Source organism: Babylonia areolata, chromosome 18, assembly GCF_041734735.1.
Source record: "Babylonia areolata isolate BAREFJ2019XMU chromosome 18, ASM4173473v1, whole genome shotgun sequence".
NCBI classification, from domain to species: Eukaryota; Metazoa; Mollusca; class Gastropoda; order Neogastropoda; family Buccinidae; genus Babylonia; species Babylonia areolata.
Window position 1 is genome coordinate 49,183,530 of NC_134893.1, and position 20,000 is coordinate 49,203,529.

Below are 20,000 nucleotides of genomic sequence, written 5' to 3' on the forward strand. Positions count from 1 at the left end.
TGTGTGTGTGTGTGTGTGTGTGTGTGTGTGTGTGTGTGTGAGAGAGAGAGAGAGAGAGAGAGACGGAGATGTAGTAGTAGTAGCAGCAGCAGCAGCAGCAGCAGCAGCAATAGTCTTCAGTTCTACGTCTTTTCATTCCAAGTGATATTAGATGTGTAGTAGTAATAGCAGCAGCAGCAGCAGCAGCATCTTAATCATCATCATCATGATCAGCAGCAGCAGCAGCAAGTGATATTAGATGTGTATGGTAGTGGTAGCAGTAATCGTCGCAACAGTAGTGGTAGTAGAAGCAGCAGCAGCAGTCTTCAAGTTTACATCTTTCCATTCTATGTGATATCAGATGTGTACAGTAGTAGTTGTAGTAGTAGTAGTAGTAGTAGTATTCAGTTTTGTGTCTTTCCACTCTAAGTGATCATACAATATCATACAATAATACAATTACAATAACAGAAGTAGTGATATTAGATTGTGCGTGCGTGCGTGTGTGTGTGTGTGTGTGTAGGAGGAGGAGGAGATGGGGGAGACTTCTAGTACGCACACGTGCTTCATTATGTTGTTTGATTATAATTATTGTGCTTATTATAACATGCTGACTATCTAATATTGACTCACACAGCCAGCTAGCCTGCCTGACTGCATGTTCACCAGCGTGGCTGGTCAATGGACTCGATTGATTTCAAGGCTGGTTGGTTGGTTGGATGAATATTTGGTTCGTCGCTCGTTCCACTGATAGTCAGACAAGTGAACGATACACGGACGAATCTGTCACAGAGACAACGGACACAGCAGTTTAAACACAGAGCCGGGAGAACCGTATATGGATGGATGGATAGATGGGAGGATGGGGATTTGTTGCTTTCTCAGCGACATCACCACCTGTGGAGTGATGGCCTAGAGGTAACGCGTCCGCATAGGAAGCGAGAGAATCTGAGCGCGCTGGTTCGAATCACGGTTCAGCCGCCGATATTTTCTCCCCCTCCACTAGACCTTGAGTGGTGGTCAGGGCGCTAGTCATTCGGATGAGACGATAAACCGAGGTCCCGTGTGCAGTATGCACTTAGCGCACGTAAAAAACCCCACGGGAACAAAAGGGTTGCTCCTGGCAAAATTCTCTAGAAAAATCCACTTCGATAGGAAAAACAAATAAAACTGCACGCAGGAAAAAAAAAAGAAAAAAGAAAAAAAAAGGGTGGCGCTGTATTATAGCGACGCGCTCTTCCTGGGGAGAGCAGCCCGAATTTCACACAGAGAAATCTGTTGTGATAAAAAGAAATACAAATACAAATACAACCCCCCCCCCCCTCCCCTCCGCTCTCGCTTCCTTGCCACTCATCGGGAACCCAATGCACGCAGCCATACCCCCGGCTAGTACGCCAAAGTCCTAGTGCCAGCAGTCCACAAAGCAAGCCGCCCTGAGGCTTCACCAGAGTGGACCCTGCACTGCTGCTGAGTCATCATTCTGGGTGTGATTTTCCAACAAGTGATTGTTGCTGGAACGGACAGAATGATAGACAGATGGACAACAGATGGGTGGCTGGGTGGATGGACGGGTTTGGGAGTATCCCTGACTGACCGATACCCTGACGGATTGTTTTCAGCGATCCCACCGGGTCTGGAGAGCATGTTCACTGTCACCACTTCCGCTACAGGCAAGGGAGAAGAGTACGCTGCCGTCATCACTCCCACCACCACCACCACCGTCAGCCATGGCTTCGAGATCTTCCTCCAGGTAGACAGGCTTCACTCAAGCCAATGGTAGCAATATTACTAACAGAGGTAGTAGTAGCAGTAGCAATAATAGTAGTAGCAGCAGCAGCAGCAGTACAGTAGTGGTGCCGAAGAAACAACGGTAGTGGTTGCCATCTGTCGGTATTCGTCTTTGAGGAAATAACAGTAATATTACCATTGTATGTGTAATGAGCTGGTTTGCAAAAATGCAAGGCGGAACGCTTGTATCTCAAACGGATCATACTATTTATATCATGATATATGAGTACAATTACGGACAATGATCATACTGTTTATATCATGATATATGAGTACAATTGTTCTTGGATGTTTTAGCCCCGAGAATAACGGAGTTTACAAAAAGAACCGACTCGTATGTATATATATATATATATATATATATATATATATATATATATATATATATATCCCATGACGAGAAAGAAAACGATGGAAAAAGTAACATTTTTGTAAAATTTAAGAATTTATTTATTTTTTTATTTTAATTATTTTATTTTATTTTATTTTTTTCAGGCAGAGGAGCAGTCAGCACAGAAACGATTTGAGGTCGCCATGATTTTCTTCGAGGTGAGTATTGCCCGTTCTGCCGTCTGTATCTGAAATGGATCCAAGGTCCCTCCCCTACCCTCCTCCCCCTTGCCCCCCTCCCTCCCCTCCGCCCCCTCCCTCCACAACACACACACCCAATCACACCAAAAATCGCTTTCTCTGTATGTCTTTGCATTTGTGCTTTGCATGCGAGAGTGCGCGCTTGAGTTTGTACTTGCCTTTGTGTTTGAACGTGAGTATATGCGTCTCTCTCTCTCTCTCTCTCTCTCTCTCTCTCTCTCTTTCTGCCCCCCACCCCCTCATTCTCTCTCTCTCTCTGTCTGTATCTGTCTGTAAAGGGAGGTGCATAATTATACACTATGCTTTTATACCTGTGTGTGTGTGTGTGTGTGTGTGTGTGTGTGTGTGTGTGTGTGTGTGTGTGTGTGTTCTTAAAAAAAAAAAAAAAAAAAACAACCCACATTGCTGCGTTGTTGTTTTTCTCACACAGGATCCTAATGATGCGTGTGCGTCCGGAACCTCGTCTGCACAAGGACAGAGTGAGTTTCTCCCCCTGCCTGTTTCTTCGTATCTTGGTCTCTTCTCTCTCTCTCTCTCTCTCTCTCTCTCTCTCTCTCTCTCTCTCTCTCTCTCTCTCTCTCTCTCACTCACTCTCTGTCTGTCTGTCTGTCTGTCTGTCTAGGTCTCTCACTGTTTCTCTGTGTCTGTCTCCGTCTCTGTCTTTGTATCCCTCTCCTTTTCCACTCTTCCCTCAGTGTTCCCGCAACTCGGTGTGTGGCTGTCTCTCTCTCTCTCTCTCTCTCTCTCTCTCTCTCTCTCTCTCTCTCTCAGTCTTTCTTTCTTTCTTCCTTCCTTTCTTTTCGGCGTATCTCGATCTCAGTGTTTTTCCCACGACTTTGTCTCCGGCGGTCCCGTGGTGTTCTCGTCTCCCACCTCTTGTGTCTCTGACTCTCTTTGTCATGTGCTTTGCGTGAGTGAGAGCCCGTTCTGTTTTGTCAGTCTTAATAAGAATAAGAATAAGAATAACTTTATTATCTTCAACTGGAGAAATTTGGTCAGGTGCATTATCACAACATAGACAAGTAAACAACATGGGGACCATAACTGTAAAAGTCAACAACAGCTTTTACTGACGAATATTACGAAGACACAAATGTAAAAAAAATATCACATACACCGTTTCATACATACATCCACACACTGCAGGTAATAACTGGTATTCTTAATGTAAAAACAGAAAGAATTAAGAAAAATTATTTGATTAGTATATATTTGATTATAGTGCCATGTCTTGTTACTTTTTTGTAACCCCCCCCTCCCCCCCCCCACCCACACACACACCCAGACCCCCTCATTGGTCTTAATTCCTAGCGCTCTGAGCCGGGTTGTATGAGCGATCGTAGCATGCAGTGCCTTATAGTTGTCTTGGCGTTCAGAAATGTCCCACGCAAACTTGGGACAATCTTCAACGCGAACCAAACTTCAGTTAGCGCTGCTACTGAAGATCACTAATGCAAGCCTTTGATCCCTTTGTACCCTTTGTTAAAAGAAGGTAACGTGCGTAATGGATACTATTTAGCTTTTTGAGTTACTGACATAACACATAGCGACGTGAATTTCTTCTCGGATAGATCTTGTTCGAAAAGATCGTCAACGTGCAGTCGACGGGTAAAGGGAAACAACCAAGCTTGTTACCTAAAGAGTATGATTTAGGTCCCTTCTTAAGCACAAAGAAATCAACATGATGATAGTGACGATGATGATGATGATGATGATGAATAATGGCGGCAGCAGCAGCAGCAGCAGCAGCAGATAATGATGATGATGATGATGTTGAAGAAGATGATTAGTATTATTGTTGTTGTTGTTGTTGTTGATGATGATGTTGTTCTTAACAGCAGACACCAAGTCGAACAGCAACAGCAGCAGCAGCAGGTGGTGGTGGTGGTGGTGATGATGATGATGATGATTGTTGTTGTTGCTGTTGTTATTATATCATTATTATTGTTATTATTATTATAATATCATCATCATCATCATCGTCATCATCATCATCATTATCATTATCAGTAGTATCATTCTTCTTCTTCTCATTTACTGTTATTATTATTATTATCATTACCATCACTATTATCATTAACATTTCTTATTGTTATTATTATTGATGATGATGATGATGATGCTAATGTTGCTCCTAACAGCAGACAGCAAAGCGGACAGCGGCAACAGCGAGGACAAGTACAGCGAGCCGGTGATGGCCCTGATCGTGGTGGTGGCCATACTGGCCGCCTTCGTGCTCTGTCTGGCCTTGACCTTCTTCTGCTTCCTGCGTCGCTCCCGGCCGGCCACGTCACGGAGCAATGACGTCACCCTGGTCAGTGGTCCCCCTTTTCAGTCCCCCTTCCTTCCCTCCCTCCTCCCTGACCCCTTCTCTCTTTCTGTCTCTGTCTCTCTCTCTGTCTGTCTCTCGGTCTAATTTTGAAAAAAAAAAAAAAAAAAAAAAATCACTGTCAGAATGGATGGTCGAGCTTGATTATATCATTTAGATTCTATTATTTTTCTTCGGCTTCTTTAATGTATTTCCAGGTATTTTGAAATTTTTGGTTCGTTTGTTTGTTAATGAAACGCTAAATAACAGAATGTTCGTTTTGCACTTAAGGGGATATAAGGATTAACCCTCATCACCCCCTTGTCAATATAAACCCCAGCAGGTAGTAATGACAATGAAATGTCAAAACTTCTCTCTCTCTCTCTCTCTCTCTCACTCACTCTCTTGTCTATTTCTCCGTCAGTGCATCTCTGAGAGCGAGAACACACACACACACACACACACACACACACACAACAACAACAACAACAACAACAAACACACACAACCTCTGTCTCACACACACACACACACACACAAAGAAGTCAGTGTGTGTGTGTGTGTGTGTGTGTAGTAGTAGTAGTAGTAGTAGTAGTGTGTGTGTGTGTGTGTAGCAGTAGTAGTAGTAGCAGCAGCAGCAGCAGCAGCAGTAGTAACGAATAGTAGTAGTAGTAGTTTTGCGCGAGTTTTAACAAGTGAATGATTACTCGACATTAAATCACTATCCGAATTACAAACGTTTGTTTGTTGGTTGGTCACAATATTGCGGCACCCGGATCAGTATCGAATCGGAATACAAATAACAAAACAATTACAGAAGCTTACTTTCTTATATAAACATAGAGACGTGAATATGGAGGAATTTCTTGTTTAATGTCCCGTCACACATATCGGTGATTGAAGACATTTTGTGAAAGTATTTATGAATACATCTGAGTATTATCGGTGAGAAGGCGTGGGAGATGTGGGTGAATGGAGGGTTGGGGGAAACTGGGCAAATGAGGGTAAAAAATGTAGGTGAAATTTGGAAGAAAAACAAAACAAACAAACAAAAACAAAAAAAACAACAAAAAAACAACCCTCTAAATACAGTTACAGGAAATTACTTAAAGACGTGAATATCTGCTTTAATACGAGCGTAAGATAGTCAACATGCAGCTGGCGAGTACAGGGAAATAATCAGGTCTAATACCTTGTTTTAAAAACAGTACGCTTTAAGTCCCTTGTTAAACAAACAACGAAATCTACTAACACAGACAGACAGATTGACAGAAAAAGAGACAGACAGACAGACAGACAGACACAGACACACACACACACACACACACACACACACACACACACACACACACACACACACACACACACACACACGTGTGTTTGTATTATTAATCATAAGATAAACGACATCAGACAGTGAAAACTATAATAGAAAAGAAAAAGAAGAAAAGAAAAACAAGTAAATGATAATAATAATTATAATGATAATAATAATAATAATAATAATGATGATGATGATGATGAGAAGAAGAAGAAGATGATGATGATGATGATGAAGAGGAGGAGGAGGACAAGAAGAAGAAGAAGGTGATGATGATGATGATGATGATGAAGAATATCAACAACAACAACGACAACAACTTCGACAACAGATTGTTTCATTTAAAGGTTTCCTTCACTTTCGCGAATCTATCACGCGGCACGAAAGCCCGACGGAACCACACACACTCGAGCAGAACTTACACTGCCACACAAACGCGAACACTTTACGATCCACAGTGAAGCTTTACGTTTCCCTTCATTCGTTCCCCCCCACCCCCCGCCCCTGCCCCCCCTCTCTCTCTCTTTTAAATGAAAGAAAGGACCAGTGTTTTAATTTAGAGATGACAGTGGACAGACAGACAGACAGACACCCCTCTCTTGTGTTTCCTACAGATGCATAAATACAGAAGTGCACTAAAAAAAAAAAAAAAAAAAAAAAAAAAAAAAAAAAAAAAACAGAAGATATGTTCATATTGCGCTTTTCCCAAAGGCTCAAAGCACATTACAATAGGGTATGTTATTTTAAAATGAGCACATCACTGTGTGTGTGTGTGTGTGTGTGTGTGTGTGTGTGTGTGTGTGTGTGTGTGTGTGTGTGTTGGTAAAATTCTGTTTACCACCACTTTGTTTATTTAAACTATTTGAACATGTATGTACACACACACACACACACACACACACACACACACACACACACACACACACACACACACACACACACACACACACACACACACACACACACACACAAAATCCCATATGATAACGTGATCAAGCCAGATGAAAACTGTTAAAAACAACAACACAACAAGAAGAAACAAAACGAAGACAGACCCTTTCGTTTCTGAATGTGACCCTGTCTGTCTGTCTGTCTGTCTCACTGTCTGTCTGCCTGTCTGTCTCTCACAGAGTGCTTCAGGCAGAAACGGGAACGCTGCCCTCTAAGCACTCACCATCACCCGGGCCTACCTGTACCTTCCACCCACACCCTTCATTGTAACGGTAGGGAAGCAGCGTCGGAAAACAGTCTTTTTGTAGTATTTGTATTTGAATTTGTATTTCTTTTTATCACAACAGATTTCTCTGTGTGAAATTCGGGCTGCTCTCCCCAGGAGAGCGCGTCGCTACACTACAGCGCCACCCATTTTTTTTTGTATTTTTTCCTGCGTGCAGTTTTATTTGTTTTTCCTATCGAAGTGGATTTTTCTACCGAATTTTGCCAGGAACAACCCTTTTGTTGCCGTGGGTTCTTTTACGTGCGCTAAGTGCATGCTGCACACGGGACCTCGGTTTATCGTCTCATCCGAATGACTAGCGTCCAGACCACCACTCAAGGTCTAGTGGAGGGGGAGAAAATATCGGCGGCTGAGCCGTGATTCGAACCAGCGCGCTCAGATTCTCTCTCGCTTCCTAGGCGGACGCGTTACCTCTAGGCCACTATTGTGGTTGTTGCATGAGTTGTTAGAGTAATGGTGGGTGGTTGTATTATCAATGGTTTCTCCTGTCAATGGGAAATCATTTACAGCTTAGTCTTTTTGTGAAGGACTATGACTCTCAAACTTGGAGGCAAAATTGCACTGGCTCTTAGTGCTGCAGCCTTGTGGGCTGGTTGGCCTTTGGGAACCATCCCAACGCCGACTGTCCTAAAACCCTCTTGGCCGAGAGTTAACTTGGGCAAGACACTCTCCACTAAAATCAAATTCTAGCCCAAATAGTCGGAACAGCAGTTGCCTCCTCTGCTGTTCTGATGGTCATTGTCGGACACGACTGACTATCATATAAAGGGTGGTTGTAGTAGCGGTAACTCTTGTTTGGTAAAACAACACTGACCGCGATGGAAAACAGTCTAATTGTAATCATTGTTGCTGTAATCGCTGCTAGAATAATGGTGGTGGTTGTCGTTGCAGTAACTCTTGTTTGGTAAAACACTTTTCCTACCCACGTTGGAAAACAGTCTAGCTGTGGTTGTAACGGCGGTGACAGTAGTTTATAGTACCTGCTGTAAAATTCTCATTACCAGCATTGGAAAACAGTCGCTAGTTGTAATAGTTGTTGCTGTAAGCACTGCTAGAGTAGTGGTGGTGGTGGTAGCAGCATCCGCACCAGTAGTAGTAGTAGTAATAGTCAAGTAGTAGTAGCAGCAGCAGTAGTAATAGTAGTAGACAAGTAGTAGTAGCAGCAGCAACAGTACTTGTTGTAGTAGTAATAGTAGTAGTAGTAGCAGTAGCAGCAATAGCAGTAGCAGCAGCAGCAGCAGCAGTAGCAGCAACAGTAGTAGCAGTAATAGTAGTAGTAGCAGCAGCAGCAGCAGTAGTAGTACTAGTACTAGTACTAGTAGTACTAGTAGTAATAGCAGCAGCAGCAGTAGTAGTAGTAGTAGTAGTAGTAGTAGTAGTCGTAGTTGTGACTGTTGTAAAACTCTTACAAAAATAAACAGATAAGTGGTAGGTGCTGCTGTAAAGAAGTAGTGGCGGGGGTGGGGGTATGGTTGGGGGGGGAGGGGGGGGGGAGCAAATCAAATCAAAAGAGCGTCATTAACAAGGATTAATAACAACCCCAGCAGAAACGCGCTCAGCTGTCGAAAGTGATAACAACAAGTCATAATGACAACGACAACAACTTCCACATTAGCGAAACAAAAATAACTTTGTTACATTTACAACAGTTGCTACTACTACTGCTACTGCTGCTGCTAATGCTCATGCTTGTTCTTTCATCTCCTTAGATTCTTTTTAAAGGCATAGTTTTTTGTTGTTGTTTTTTCATAAAGTAAGAATACAGATAAATGGAGAGACAACAGATACGAATGAACATAAAATAATCTTTAAATCAACTGGCAATATTTTCGTGCAGAGCGATAAAAAAAAAATGCAACAAAAAGCTATCGATTGGTTACGTTAAGTAATACCCTTTCAAACTCACACATGCAGTTACACACACGGATTATTATTATAAAAATTTAAAAAAAAGAAAAAAAGAAAAGAAAAAGCCCACCACTACGACCAAATACAAGTCCTTCTTTTCAATACAAACTACCACCACCACTACCACGATCACCACCTGCAACAAAACAACAACCACTACTACTCAGTACAAACTAACACCAATGCTGCTACTGCTTTTGCTGCTGCTGCTGCTACTACTACTACTACAACTACTACTCAGTACAAACTAACACCAATACTGCTTTTGCTGCTGCTGCTGCTACTACTACTACTACAACTACTACTCAGTACAAACTAACACCAATGCTGCTACTGCTTTTGCTGCTGCTGCTGCTACTACTACTACTACAACTACTACTCAGTACAAACTAACACCAATACTGCTACTGCTGCTGCTGCTGCTACTACTACTACTACAACTACTACTCAGTACAAACTAACACCAATACTGCTTTTGCTGCTGCTGCTGCTACTACTACTACTACAACTACTACTCAGTACATGAACTAACACCAATACTGCTACTGCTTTTGCTGCTGCTGCTGCTACTACAACAACAACTACTACTCAGTACATGAACTAACACCAATACTGCTACTGCTACTACTACAACAACAACTACTACTCAGTACATCAACTAACACCAATACTGCTACTGCTACTACTACAACAACAACTACTACTCAGTACATCAACTAACACCAATACTGCTACTGCTGCTGCTAGTGCTGCTACTACTACAACTACTACTCAGTACAAACTAACACCAATACTGCTACTGCTTTTGCTGCTGCTGCTGCTACTACTACTACTACTACTACAACTACTACTCAGTACAAACTAACGCCAATACTGCTACTGCTTTTGCTGCTGCTGCTGCTGCTGCTGCTACTACTACTACTACTACAACTACTACTCAGTACAAACTAACGCCAATACTGCTACTGCTTTTGCTGCTACTGCTACTACAACAACAACTACTACTCAGTACAAACTAACACCAATACTGCTACTGCTGCTGCTGCTACTGCTACTACTACAACTACTACTCAGTACAAACTAACGCCAATACTGCTACTGCTTTTGCTGCTACTGCTACTACTACAACTACTACTCAGTACAAACTAACACCAATACTGCTACTGCTGCTGCTGCTACTGCTACTACTACAAGAACAACTACTACTACTCAGTACAAACTAACACCAATACTGCTACTGCTACTGCTGCTGCTACTACTACAAGAACAACTACTACTACTCAGTACAAACTAACACCAATACTGCTACTGCTGTTGCTGCTACTGCTACTACAACAACTACTACTCAGTACAAACTAACACCAATACTGCTACAGCTAGTGCTGCTACTGCTACTACAACAACTACTACTCAGTACAAACTAACACCAATACTGCTACTGCTGTTGCTGCTACTGCTACTACAACAACTACTACTCAGTACAAACTAACACCAATACTGCTACTGCTTTTGCTGCTGCTGCTGCTGCTGCTGCTACTACTACTACTACTACAACTACTACTCAGTACAAACTAACACCAATACTGCTACTGCTTTTGCTGCTGCTGCTGCTGCTACTACTACTACTACTACAACTACTACTCAGTACAAACTAACACCAATACTGCTACAGCTAGTGCTGCTACTACTACAACTACAACTTCTACTCAGTACAAACTAACACTAATACTGCTGCAGCTAGTGCTGCTACAGCAACAACTACTACTCAGTACAAACTAACACCAATACTGCTGCTGCTGTTGCTGCTACAACTATAACTACAACTACTACTCAGTACAAACTAACACCAATACTGCTACTGCTGCAGCTGCTACTGCTACTACAACAACTACTACTCAGTACAAACTAACACCAATACTGCTACTGCTACTGCTGCTGCTGCTACTACTACAAGAACAACTACTACTACTCAGTACAAACTAACACCAATACTGCTACTGCTGTTGCTGCTACTACTATAACTACAACTACTACTCAGTACAAACTAACACCAATACTGCTACTGCTGCTGCTGCTGCTACTGCTACTACAACAACAACTACTCCTCAGTACAAACTAACACCAATACTGCTACAGCTGCTGCTGCTACTACTACAACTACAACTACTCAGTACAAACTAACACCAGTACTGCTGCTGCTGCTGTTGCTATGACCATTCATCATCATTGCACGAAAGCTGTCAACGTCACCATCACCACAACTACGAACAGCAGCAGTTAATTAATCAAGTTAACTCCTGTTGACAACTTATGAACTTGACCCGACCATTTCTGTTGCAGACACACATGTGATCTGGACGACTGGAAGGAAGAGGAGGAGGCGGAGGAGGAGGAGGAGGAGGAGACCATCATAAATCACATCAGAGCATAATTTGAATAGATCTGCGACATTCCTGCATCTAGAGACCCCTTGCTTCCAACCAAGGTCTTTCATCTTCAGCATCGAAACCTTCATCATCGTCGTCGATCACATCGTTGTCATGACGACGTTGATCATCCTTTTCTTCTTCAGCAGGCCTAGAAAAAAGGAGAGTTCATGTCGTTGTCGTCGTAATCATTGTTATCGCCCGCAGCTTGGAAGACTGTGTCGTTCATATCATATCATATCATATCATATCATTACACACTGTGTAAAAGTAGGTGACTAGTGATAGTAGGGATTTAGTTGTCAGTGTGATTGGTGTATATAGGGTTAGTGCGCAGCGCTTCCCTAATGACCATCGTTCTTTGGGCTGTTAATACGCGGAGAGAAACCAATGTAAGTGTAAGTGTGTGCATGTGTGTGTGTGTGTGTGTGTGTGTGTGTGTGTGTGTGAGAGAGAGAGAGAGAGAGAGAGAGAGTGGGGCAGTTAGGAGCTGGAGGAGCTTAAAGGGGTGGAGACAGGGTAAAAGTTTTCGCTCAGTATTTTTTTTTTCTTCTTTTAATTTCTTTTAGCATTGCGAATGCTAACATACATGCACGCGTCAAACACACACACACACACACACACACACACACACACACACACACACACACAGAGAGAGAGAGAGAGAGAGAGAGACATGATGCCTTAATGGGCGTTTCCTTTTTTCTTCCGTTGAACAAAAAAAAAAAAAAAAAATCTATCTTAAAGTAGCAGCAGTAGGATAAAAGCTCAGAAAACTGAGTGTGTGTAACAGTGTATATGTGCGTGCGTCTGTCTGTCTGTTTGTGCCTGTGCGTGCGTACGTACGTATCTCTTTTGGTTTTGGAAAGTGCAAAAGATTGACTTGTATTTAAAATGGAAGATTGGGGCGGGCGGGAGGAGGGGAGGCATGGAGGGGGTTGGTGGGGGGGGGGGGGGGGGGGGGGGGAGAGGAGTACGTACGTGCGTACCTATCTGCTTTGCCTACGTGTAAAGATGTACGGTGAAAAAAAAAAGGAGGGGGGGAGGGAAGCTGCCTTGATGTATGTAACCTCCAGAAAAAAAACCCCAACTAACTTTCATTGTTTACCTAGATCATGAATGCCAGAAGAATTCCTTTAGTGCCTAATAGCTTAGATACCTTTCTTTGTTTTTTGTTGTTGTTTTATTTTTACTTAAGAAATGTTGAATATACTTATTGCTTTATACTTTTTATTGATGTGATAATAAAAGAAAAATTTCTACACTTAGTGCGTCGGGTTTTGATGATACAGATTCTGGTCTTTACCAGACACATAATCATACGTTATCTGTCATTCACGTGCGCGCACGCGCGCGCACACACACACACACACACACACACACACACACACGCACACACGCACACACACACACTCACTTTCACTTTCACATTCACATTCACATGCTCTCTCTTTTTCTCGCTCGCTCGCTCACATACACTGTCTCTCTGTCTTTGTCTCACAGACACAGACAGACAGACACACACACACACACACACACACACACACACACACACACACACACACACAGACTAAAAGAACTTGCTTATGATTACGTCAGCACATCCACGTTCAGAAACTCATGCGCATTCATTCACTGATATGCGCGTACGTACACATACACGTTCACGGACAGCAACACGCGTGCGTGCGCATACATTCGAACGCACGCAGGCAGGTAACAAACATGCACACTTGCACCCTCAGAAATGCGAACACGTAGGCACATATAGTATCCAATACATCGACATACCTGCATTCATTCTTGCAAGACGCCCACAGACACAGACATTACACAAAATCAATCGGCTAATACGCAGTAAAATGCTGTGTGTGTGTGTGTGTGTGTGTGTGTGTGTGTGTGTGTGTGTGTGTGTGTGTGTGTGATAGTGTGTTTATTGGGTGAAGTGTGTGTGAAACAAGTGTGTGTGTGTGTGTGTGTGTGTGTGTGTGTGTGTGTGTGTGTGTGCGCGTGTGTTTGTGTGTGTATGTGTGTGTGCATGCGCGCGCGCGCGTGTGTGTGTGCGTATGCGTATGCATATGGGGTTACTTGAAACCTGAACTGACTGCGGAAGATCATGACCACGTGCAGTTTCAGTTTCAGTTTCAGTTTCTCGAGGAGGCGCCGCTGCGCTCGGACAAATCCATATACGCTACATCACATCTGGTAGGCAGATGCCTGACAGCAGCATTACCCAACGCACTCAGTCAGGCCTTGACTGCATGCACGTACTTGCTTCCCTGTGAGAGCTGGATTTCTTTCACAGAATTTTGCCCAGGGGACAATAGGTTTGTTGCCATGGGTTCTTTTTAAGTGCACCAAGTACGTGCTGCACCTCGGTTTATCATCTCATCCGAATGGCGAGACGCTCAGTTTCATTTTACAGTCAAAGTTACGGAAGATGGGGGGAGAGAGAGAGAGAGAGAGAGAGCGGAATTCGAACTCCGACCCTCACGGACACTGTATGTCAGTGGAGATACATGTCTTAACCATTTTGCCATCTTGCTCCACGTGCCGTTAACTTGACTTGAAATAGATGGAAAAGAAAGAAAATGAATGAAACCTGTTGCTTCAACGACCGTGGTTGAAAGCTGTAATCGGAGAAGAATGTGTAGGAACTATTAAAGAAATAACTGGCGCGCCAGCTGTTCAAATTCGATAGCGTCGCACACAACAAAAGGCTGTTGTGTGCGTGTGTGTGTATGTGTGTTTGTGTGTGTGAAACACGTCGTGTCGAAGATACAATCGATTTGGAGTACGCAATTTTGAGGTATGTGTGTGTGTGCCGGTGTGTGTGTGTGAGAGAGAGAGAGAGAGTGTGTGTGTGTGTGTGTGTGTCTGTGTCTGTGTCTGTGTGTCTGTGTGTGTGCGTGTGTGTGAACTGTGTTTGGTTAACACAAATAGATTCAGATATTCTCTTGAGCGCAGTTTTTTCAGGACACTGCTTAACTCTCTCCATACGAACGGCGAAAGAGACGACGCTAACAGCGTTTCACCCCAATTACCATCATCAAAATACTGCAAGCGGAAGGCTCTTATACTGAAGACGTGAATGTTGACAAAGAATACCACAATTCTGACGACGGAAGCTAAAGGTTGGGTCATTCAGACACCCACTGGACATCCGATTAACGACATTCTCATCTGCTGCTCAAACGAAGAAAGAAAACAAATTACAATCGGGTGTGGAAGGATGCCGTTCGGAAGGGCTAGACACCAGAATAAAAAAACAAAACAAAAACAAACAAGACAACGTGTGACTTTTTCACCTCCCAAGCCCTTTATTTATTCATAGTCTGTTCGTATGATTGATATTATCATCATCATTATCATTACTACTATTATCATTATCATTTCTATCATCACGATTATTATCATTATCACTAAGAAATTGTCATTACTGAAAATCAATGGCAGGGGAAGAACTATTCAACTGAAAAGGAGGCAGGTGAGGTGGAGGGGAGGGAGGGCACTGAGGAAGGTAGAGAGAGAGAGAGAGAGAGAGAGAGAGAGAGCAGAATGTGGAAAAGACAGAGTACAAAATATAAAATGGAGAGGGTGAGTGTTGGTAACTGGAGAAAGAAAAAAAACCCATAATATTGGAAGGGTGTGTGTGAGAGGGGGTATGGGGGAAGCGGGATTAGGACAGAAAATTAATCAATAATCCAATATTGTACGCAATACTTCTATACATTATCATTTGAAAAGAGGATTATGTAGGGACCTACAATAAACAAACAACTGGACTATTTAACACATAACTAGCTAACTTTAATCAAGAACATTTTTGCAATACATAACTTAAAAACAACAACAACAACAACAACATTTGCAGCTGGTGATACGTGTTAAATAATTTCTGGAGGCAAAAAAAAAGCCCTCCTTTCTGACAACAACAACCGCTTAGTCCCAGCGAGAACAGACTGGGGAGTGGAAACCTGGTCTGTGCAAGATTCGAACCCATGGACACTTACTTTTACTTCCTAGTCGGGCACATTACAAGTCCATCAGGACTGAAGAGGAAGGGGTGGGGGGGGGGGGAGCTGCGGGGGCTGGGGGTGGGGGGGTGGGGGGTGTTGCTTTGAAGAGAGGGGTTCAGGAGACGCTGTGAGTCGAAAGAGACAGCGGTGAAAGATGATCTCCTTTAACTCACTCAGTACGGCCAGTCCTCTCTTCTCCTCTACACAGACCCCTCGGATGTCCAGTGGGTGTGTCAATGACCCAACCTTTAGCTTCCGTCGTCAGAATTGTGGTATTCTTTGTCAACATTCACCTCTTCAGTATAAGAGCGTTCCGCTTGCAATATTTTGATGATGGTAATTGGGATGAAACGCTGTTAACGTCGTCTCTTTCGCCGTTCGTATGGAGAGAGTTAAATTAACGAAGTGAAGAGTCAGCGGGACGCCGTACAGAACACCAAAAGAAGATATTATTCCTCCAGGTCGGCTGGTTTGTGTATCCAGGCAAAATGCGATGACGGTGCAGAAAAAAAAAAAAAAAAAAAAAAAAAGAGATAAAAAGCACATTGGGAAGGGAAAAGATTGCTGTAGGGCGGGGCCAGATACCAGTACATCAAACAGGACGACGTGAGTGTATTGGACAGTCAATGACTTTTTTTGTTGTGTGCTGTATAAACAAGGCAACCACGTCGATACTCCCCCCCCCCCCTTCCACCACCATCCTTCCTTCCACCGCCACACCATCTCCTCACTTCTCTCCCCCTCCCCACCCCCACCACCCCCACCTCCCCAATCACCAACGTCCCCTCCCTCAAATTTATCCCTTTCCATCCCCTTCCGTCCTCTCTGTTATCGATAGCATTTAACCATCCACGCTCCCTGCTTTGCTGGAGGGAAGGATAGTCCAGAGGTGGAAATGACAACACAACTGGTCGCCCCTGAGCAAACTAATGTCGCGGGCGACAATATTCATGGGTCAACACATTTGGGAGAAACTGTCTCCTTGGCATTGATATTCGTAGTAATGAATAATTTTGTTTTGTTTCGCAGTCTTAGGTAAAATAACGGCAAACAACATCAAGTCTTTGCTCCTTGTATATGTCGCTGTCTTGCGCTGGAAAAAGAAAAAAAAAAAAAAGCGGGTAAATAAAACGTAGGCCTACAGAAAAAAACAAAAAGAAAGAAGAGGAGGAGAATTCGGTGAAGAAGAAGAAGAAGAAGAAGGAGGAGGAGGAGTAGGAGACTATGTTGTCCAAGCTCATGACAGTGAGTTTCCTCAGAGCAGTTGCTCAAAATGCATGAATGTAGCTAGTACAACTGTATATTCCACTGTCTTCTCCAGTCTCAGTAAGTGTTCATCTGTGTGTGTGTGTGTGTGTGTGTGTGTGTGTGCCGTGGAAGCTGTGATACGTAGACTAGAAATGAGTGTGTGGAGGAGGGGGGTAGAGGAGGTGCAGGGTAATGTGTGTGGTGTGTGTGTGTGTGTGTTGGAGCTCATGTACGTTTATATGTATTTGATTTCATATCTGTGAAACTGCATGTTCGGTGCATATCTGTTATGCATGTGTGGGTGTATATGTGAATGTGTGTCTTCATGTTTTACATCTATTTGCTTATTTATCATCATTGTTATCTTATTTATTTATTTATTTTTTACATTATAGTTATTATTTATTTATTTATTTGTATAAGCTTATCTATTATTTATTCACCTTTTTTTCCCTCAAGGCCTGACTAAGCGCGTTGGGTTACGCTGCTGGTCAGGCATCTGCTTGGCAGATGTGGTGTAGCGTATATGGATTTGTCCGAACGCAGTGACGCCTCCTTGAGCTACTGAAACTGAAACTGAAACTTCCAGTCTGTTGTTTTGATTCGTGAACGGGCAACAGCGAGATTTTGTATTTTTCAACTCTAATACACTGTTGTTCAAATACACGGCAAGATGACACTGAATTTTTCAGTGGTCATTTCTACTTGCGTGCAAATCTGTGCCGTGCAACAAGATATCATTGATCAAGTGAGAACGAACGGAAAACTATACGATCTACACACACACGCACACAGTCGCCATCTGGCTTTAGGGAGGAGAAGGTGCTTTCCCCGTAGGCTCTGACTGTTAACTGCCCATCAGCTGCCTGCGGCGCAGTGATACTAATACTCTCAGCACCTTTGTGTCACCTTGACGAAACTAACTCGCTCTGCATGGCAGTTTTCAATTGTAGAACAATGTGGAATTTACAGTGCTCGTTGTACGTCAGATCTTTTTTTTTTTTTTTTTTTTTTTTTTTTGCTTAAAATTAATTGAAAATCGATAACACACACACACACACACACACACACACACACACACACACACATTGAGCATGTTTTATTCAGAAAAGTGCTATATGAGCTATATTCTTCTTGTTGTTCTTGTTGTTCTTGCTCCTGTTCTTGTTGTTGTTGTTGTTGTTGTTCTCATTATCATCATCATCACTATCGTTCTATTTAGTTTGCTTTGAATTGATAACAATTAACTCACTCAGTACGGCCAGTCCTCTCTTCTCCTCTACACAGACCCCTCGGATGTCCAGTGGGTGTCTGAATGACCCAACCTTTAGCTTCCGTCGTCAGAATTGCGGTATTCTTGGTCAACATTCACGTCTTCAGTATAAGAGCCTTCCGCTTGCAATATTTTGATGATGGTAATTGGGGTGAAACGCTGTTAACGTCGCCTCTTTCGCCGCTCGTATGGAAAGAGTTAACTGGGGGAAAACACTGGAAAAAAAAAAAGCAAAAGAAACGGTCGCATGGCATTGTCAGTGTGTATGCTTGCTCTGCACATGGGTACCTGTCGGTTCAAAACGTGTGGCGGGCTGTTACCTTTGCGTGCTTCAAAGCAGCCACGCTTGTTGACTGACTTTGCTGTGGGAGTTAGCGCTGTGATTTGAAAGCAGGAATATCGAACCTCTTGTTTAGTCATTGTGTGGTGAACAAAGCCCCATTTTCTTGACTCGTGTTTGTGTGGGGGGGTGTGGGTGTTTGTGCACGCGCGCGTGTATACGTGTGTCTATGGAACAGGTAACTTTTGATTTTGATTTTGACTACTACTACTTATCATTATTATTATTGTTATTGTTATTATCATTATTGTAACCGTGGTTCCGAGTGGTTTATTATTATGAAAGGGGACGGTACAAAAGAATTAATACTGATTTACTGTATTAAAGGATAGAAAAGATCCACGCGCAGGCCCAGGGACATTTAGACGGCCAGTCACAAAAGTGTTTTTCTATTGTTTTATTTACAATAGTTAAAAGGAGATAAAGAAAAGACGAGAAGATAAAGAGAAAAGGAGAAGATAAAGAGAAAACAGTGCACTGATAAGACACAAGTAAACAAAGGTCATTAAGTACATGTCAGGAATGCAAGTGAATAGGTAAAGCACATGTATGCATATTACATGGAAAGACTACCTCTCAGTTTGGGATAAGCAACAACATAACATAAAAAAAAGCATATGCGTGAAGACCAAACACTGACAGCAAATGACATTTCTAATACATTTAAACAGTGCAGTTAAACTGGTTAAAGCTAAGCTGATTTAGTGAAAGTGCACTGACAGTATAGATTAGGTAAAGATTATACTGTGTCAAAGTGACTGTCCTGTAATCACCACAACAGAATACTACACACATCTTAGAATACTGAGCACACTTTTAGCAGTACAACTGATATCAGCATGTGAAATAATGCATGAACAATAAACAATAGAAGAGTAAAGTGATCCAATTCCAACCGGTTCAGTCGTCTGTTTGGGTTCTCAACGCATTACTGTAGACTAACAGCATACCTATTTGATTCGCACAATCAGTAACTTTTATCAGACTGTCTGTGATCGAATACAACGCCTGTCGTGTTTCTATGTGCTATTTTTAGTTCTGCAGAAGCCGCTTAAGATTTTTTGACATGTGGTTTTGAATTTGACAAGACTCGTTTAGATATTTTGCAGACTTATCGATTATGCCCAAAGGTTACTGTGTGAAAATTTTCAACGAATTCGGTTTCTCTGTCACTGAGAAAAAACTTGTCAAAAGGCGGTTCACGTTTTTGGGGACACCCAATCTCTCTCTTTCTCTTATGCATAATATATCTCTCTGTGTCAATCTGACTCTGTCTCTGTCTCTCTCTCGTATTCATAACCTCTCTCTCGCTCTCATATTTATAATCTCTCTCTCTCTCTCTCTCTCTCTCTCTTCTCTCGTATTCATAATCTCTATCTCTGTCTCTGTCTGCCTGTCTCTCCCTTCTGCATGAAAACCTTTTCCTTTCATTTATGTGTGTGCTATTTGTAATAGATGTAGATTAGCGAGGACAGATTGGAAGCATAGGCTATGCCTAAAATCTTAATCCTTGAATAAAAACGTTTTTAGTTCTGAGTTCTCTCTTGTATTCGTATTCTCTC

At 42.6% G+C, this 20,000-nt stretch overlaps 2 protein-coding genes across 4 annotated transcripts in view; both read left to right on the top strand.

The window, feature by feature from the left end:
• Positions 1–12,467, top strand: part of LOC143292876 (uncharacterized) — a 32,879-nt gene extending 20,412 nt beyond the window's left edge. The window contains exons 11-16 of one of the 3 annotated variants that reach the window (XR_013056694.1): positions 1,599–1,729; positions 2,263–2,316; positions 2,789–2,837; positions 4,503–4,672; positions 7,118–7,210; positions 11,473–12,467. Coding sequence is in view for 1 of the 3 variants with exons in the window: in XM_076603529.1 (XP_076459644.1) it covers positions 1,599–1,729; positions 2,263–2,316; positions 2,789–2,837; positions 4,500–4,672; positions 11,473–11,484 (419 nt within the window). In the remaining 2 variants the exon portion in view is untranslated. Of the gene's footprint in view, positions 1–1,598; positions 1,730–2,262; positions 2,317–2,788; positions 2,838–4,499; positions 4,673–7,117; positions 7,211–11,472 lie in introns of all 3 variants that reach the window. The other 2 variants (XR_013056693.1, XM_076603529.1) reach the window with 2 other exon arrangements.
• A 6,017-nt stretch (positions 12,468–18,484) lies between these two features.
• Positions 18,485–20,000, top strand: part of LOC143292044 (carbohydrate sulfotransferase 15-like) — a 16,853-nt gene continuing 15,337 nt past the window's right edge. The window contains exon 1 of the mRNA XM_076602215.1: positions 18,485–18,616. The gene's annotated coding sequence lies outside the window, so the exon portion shown is untranslated. The remainder of the gene's footprint in view (positions 18,617–20,000) is intronic.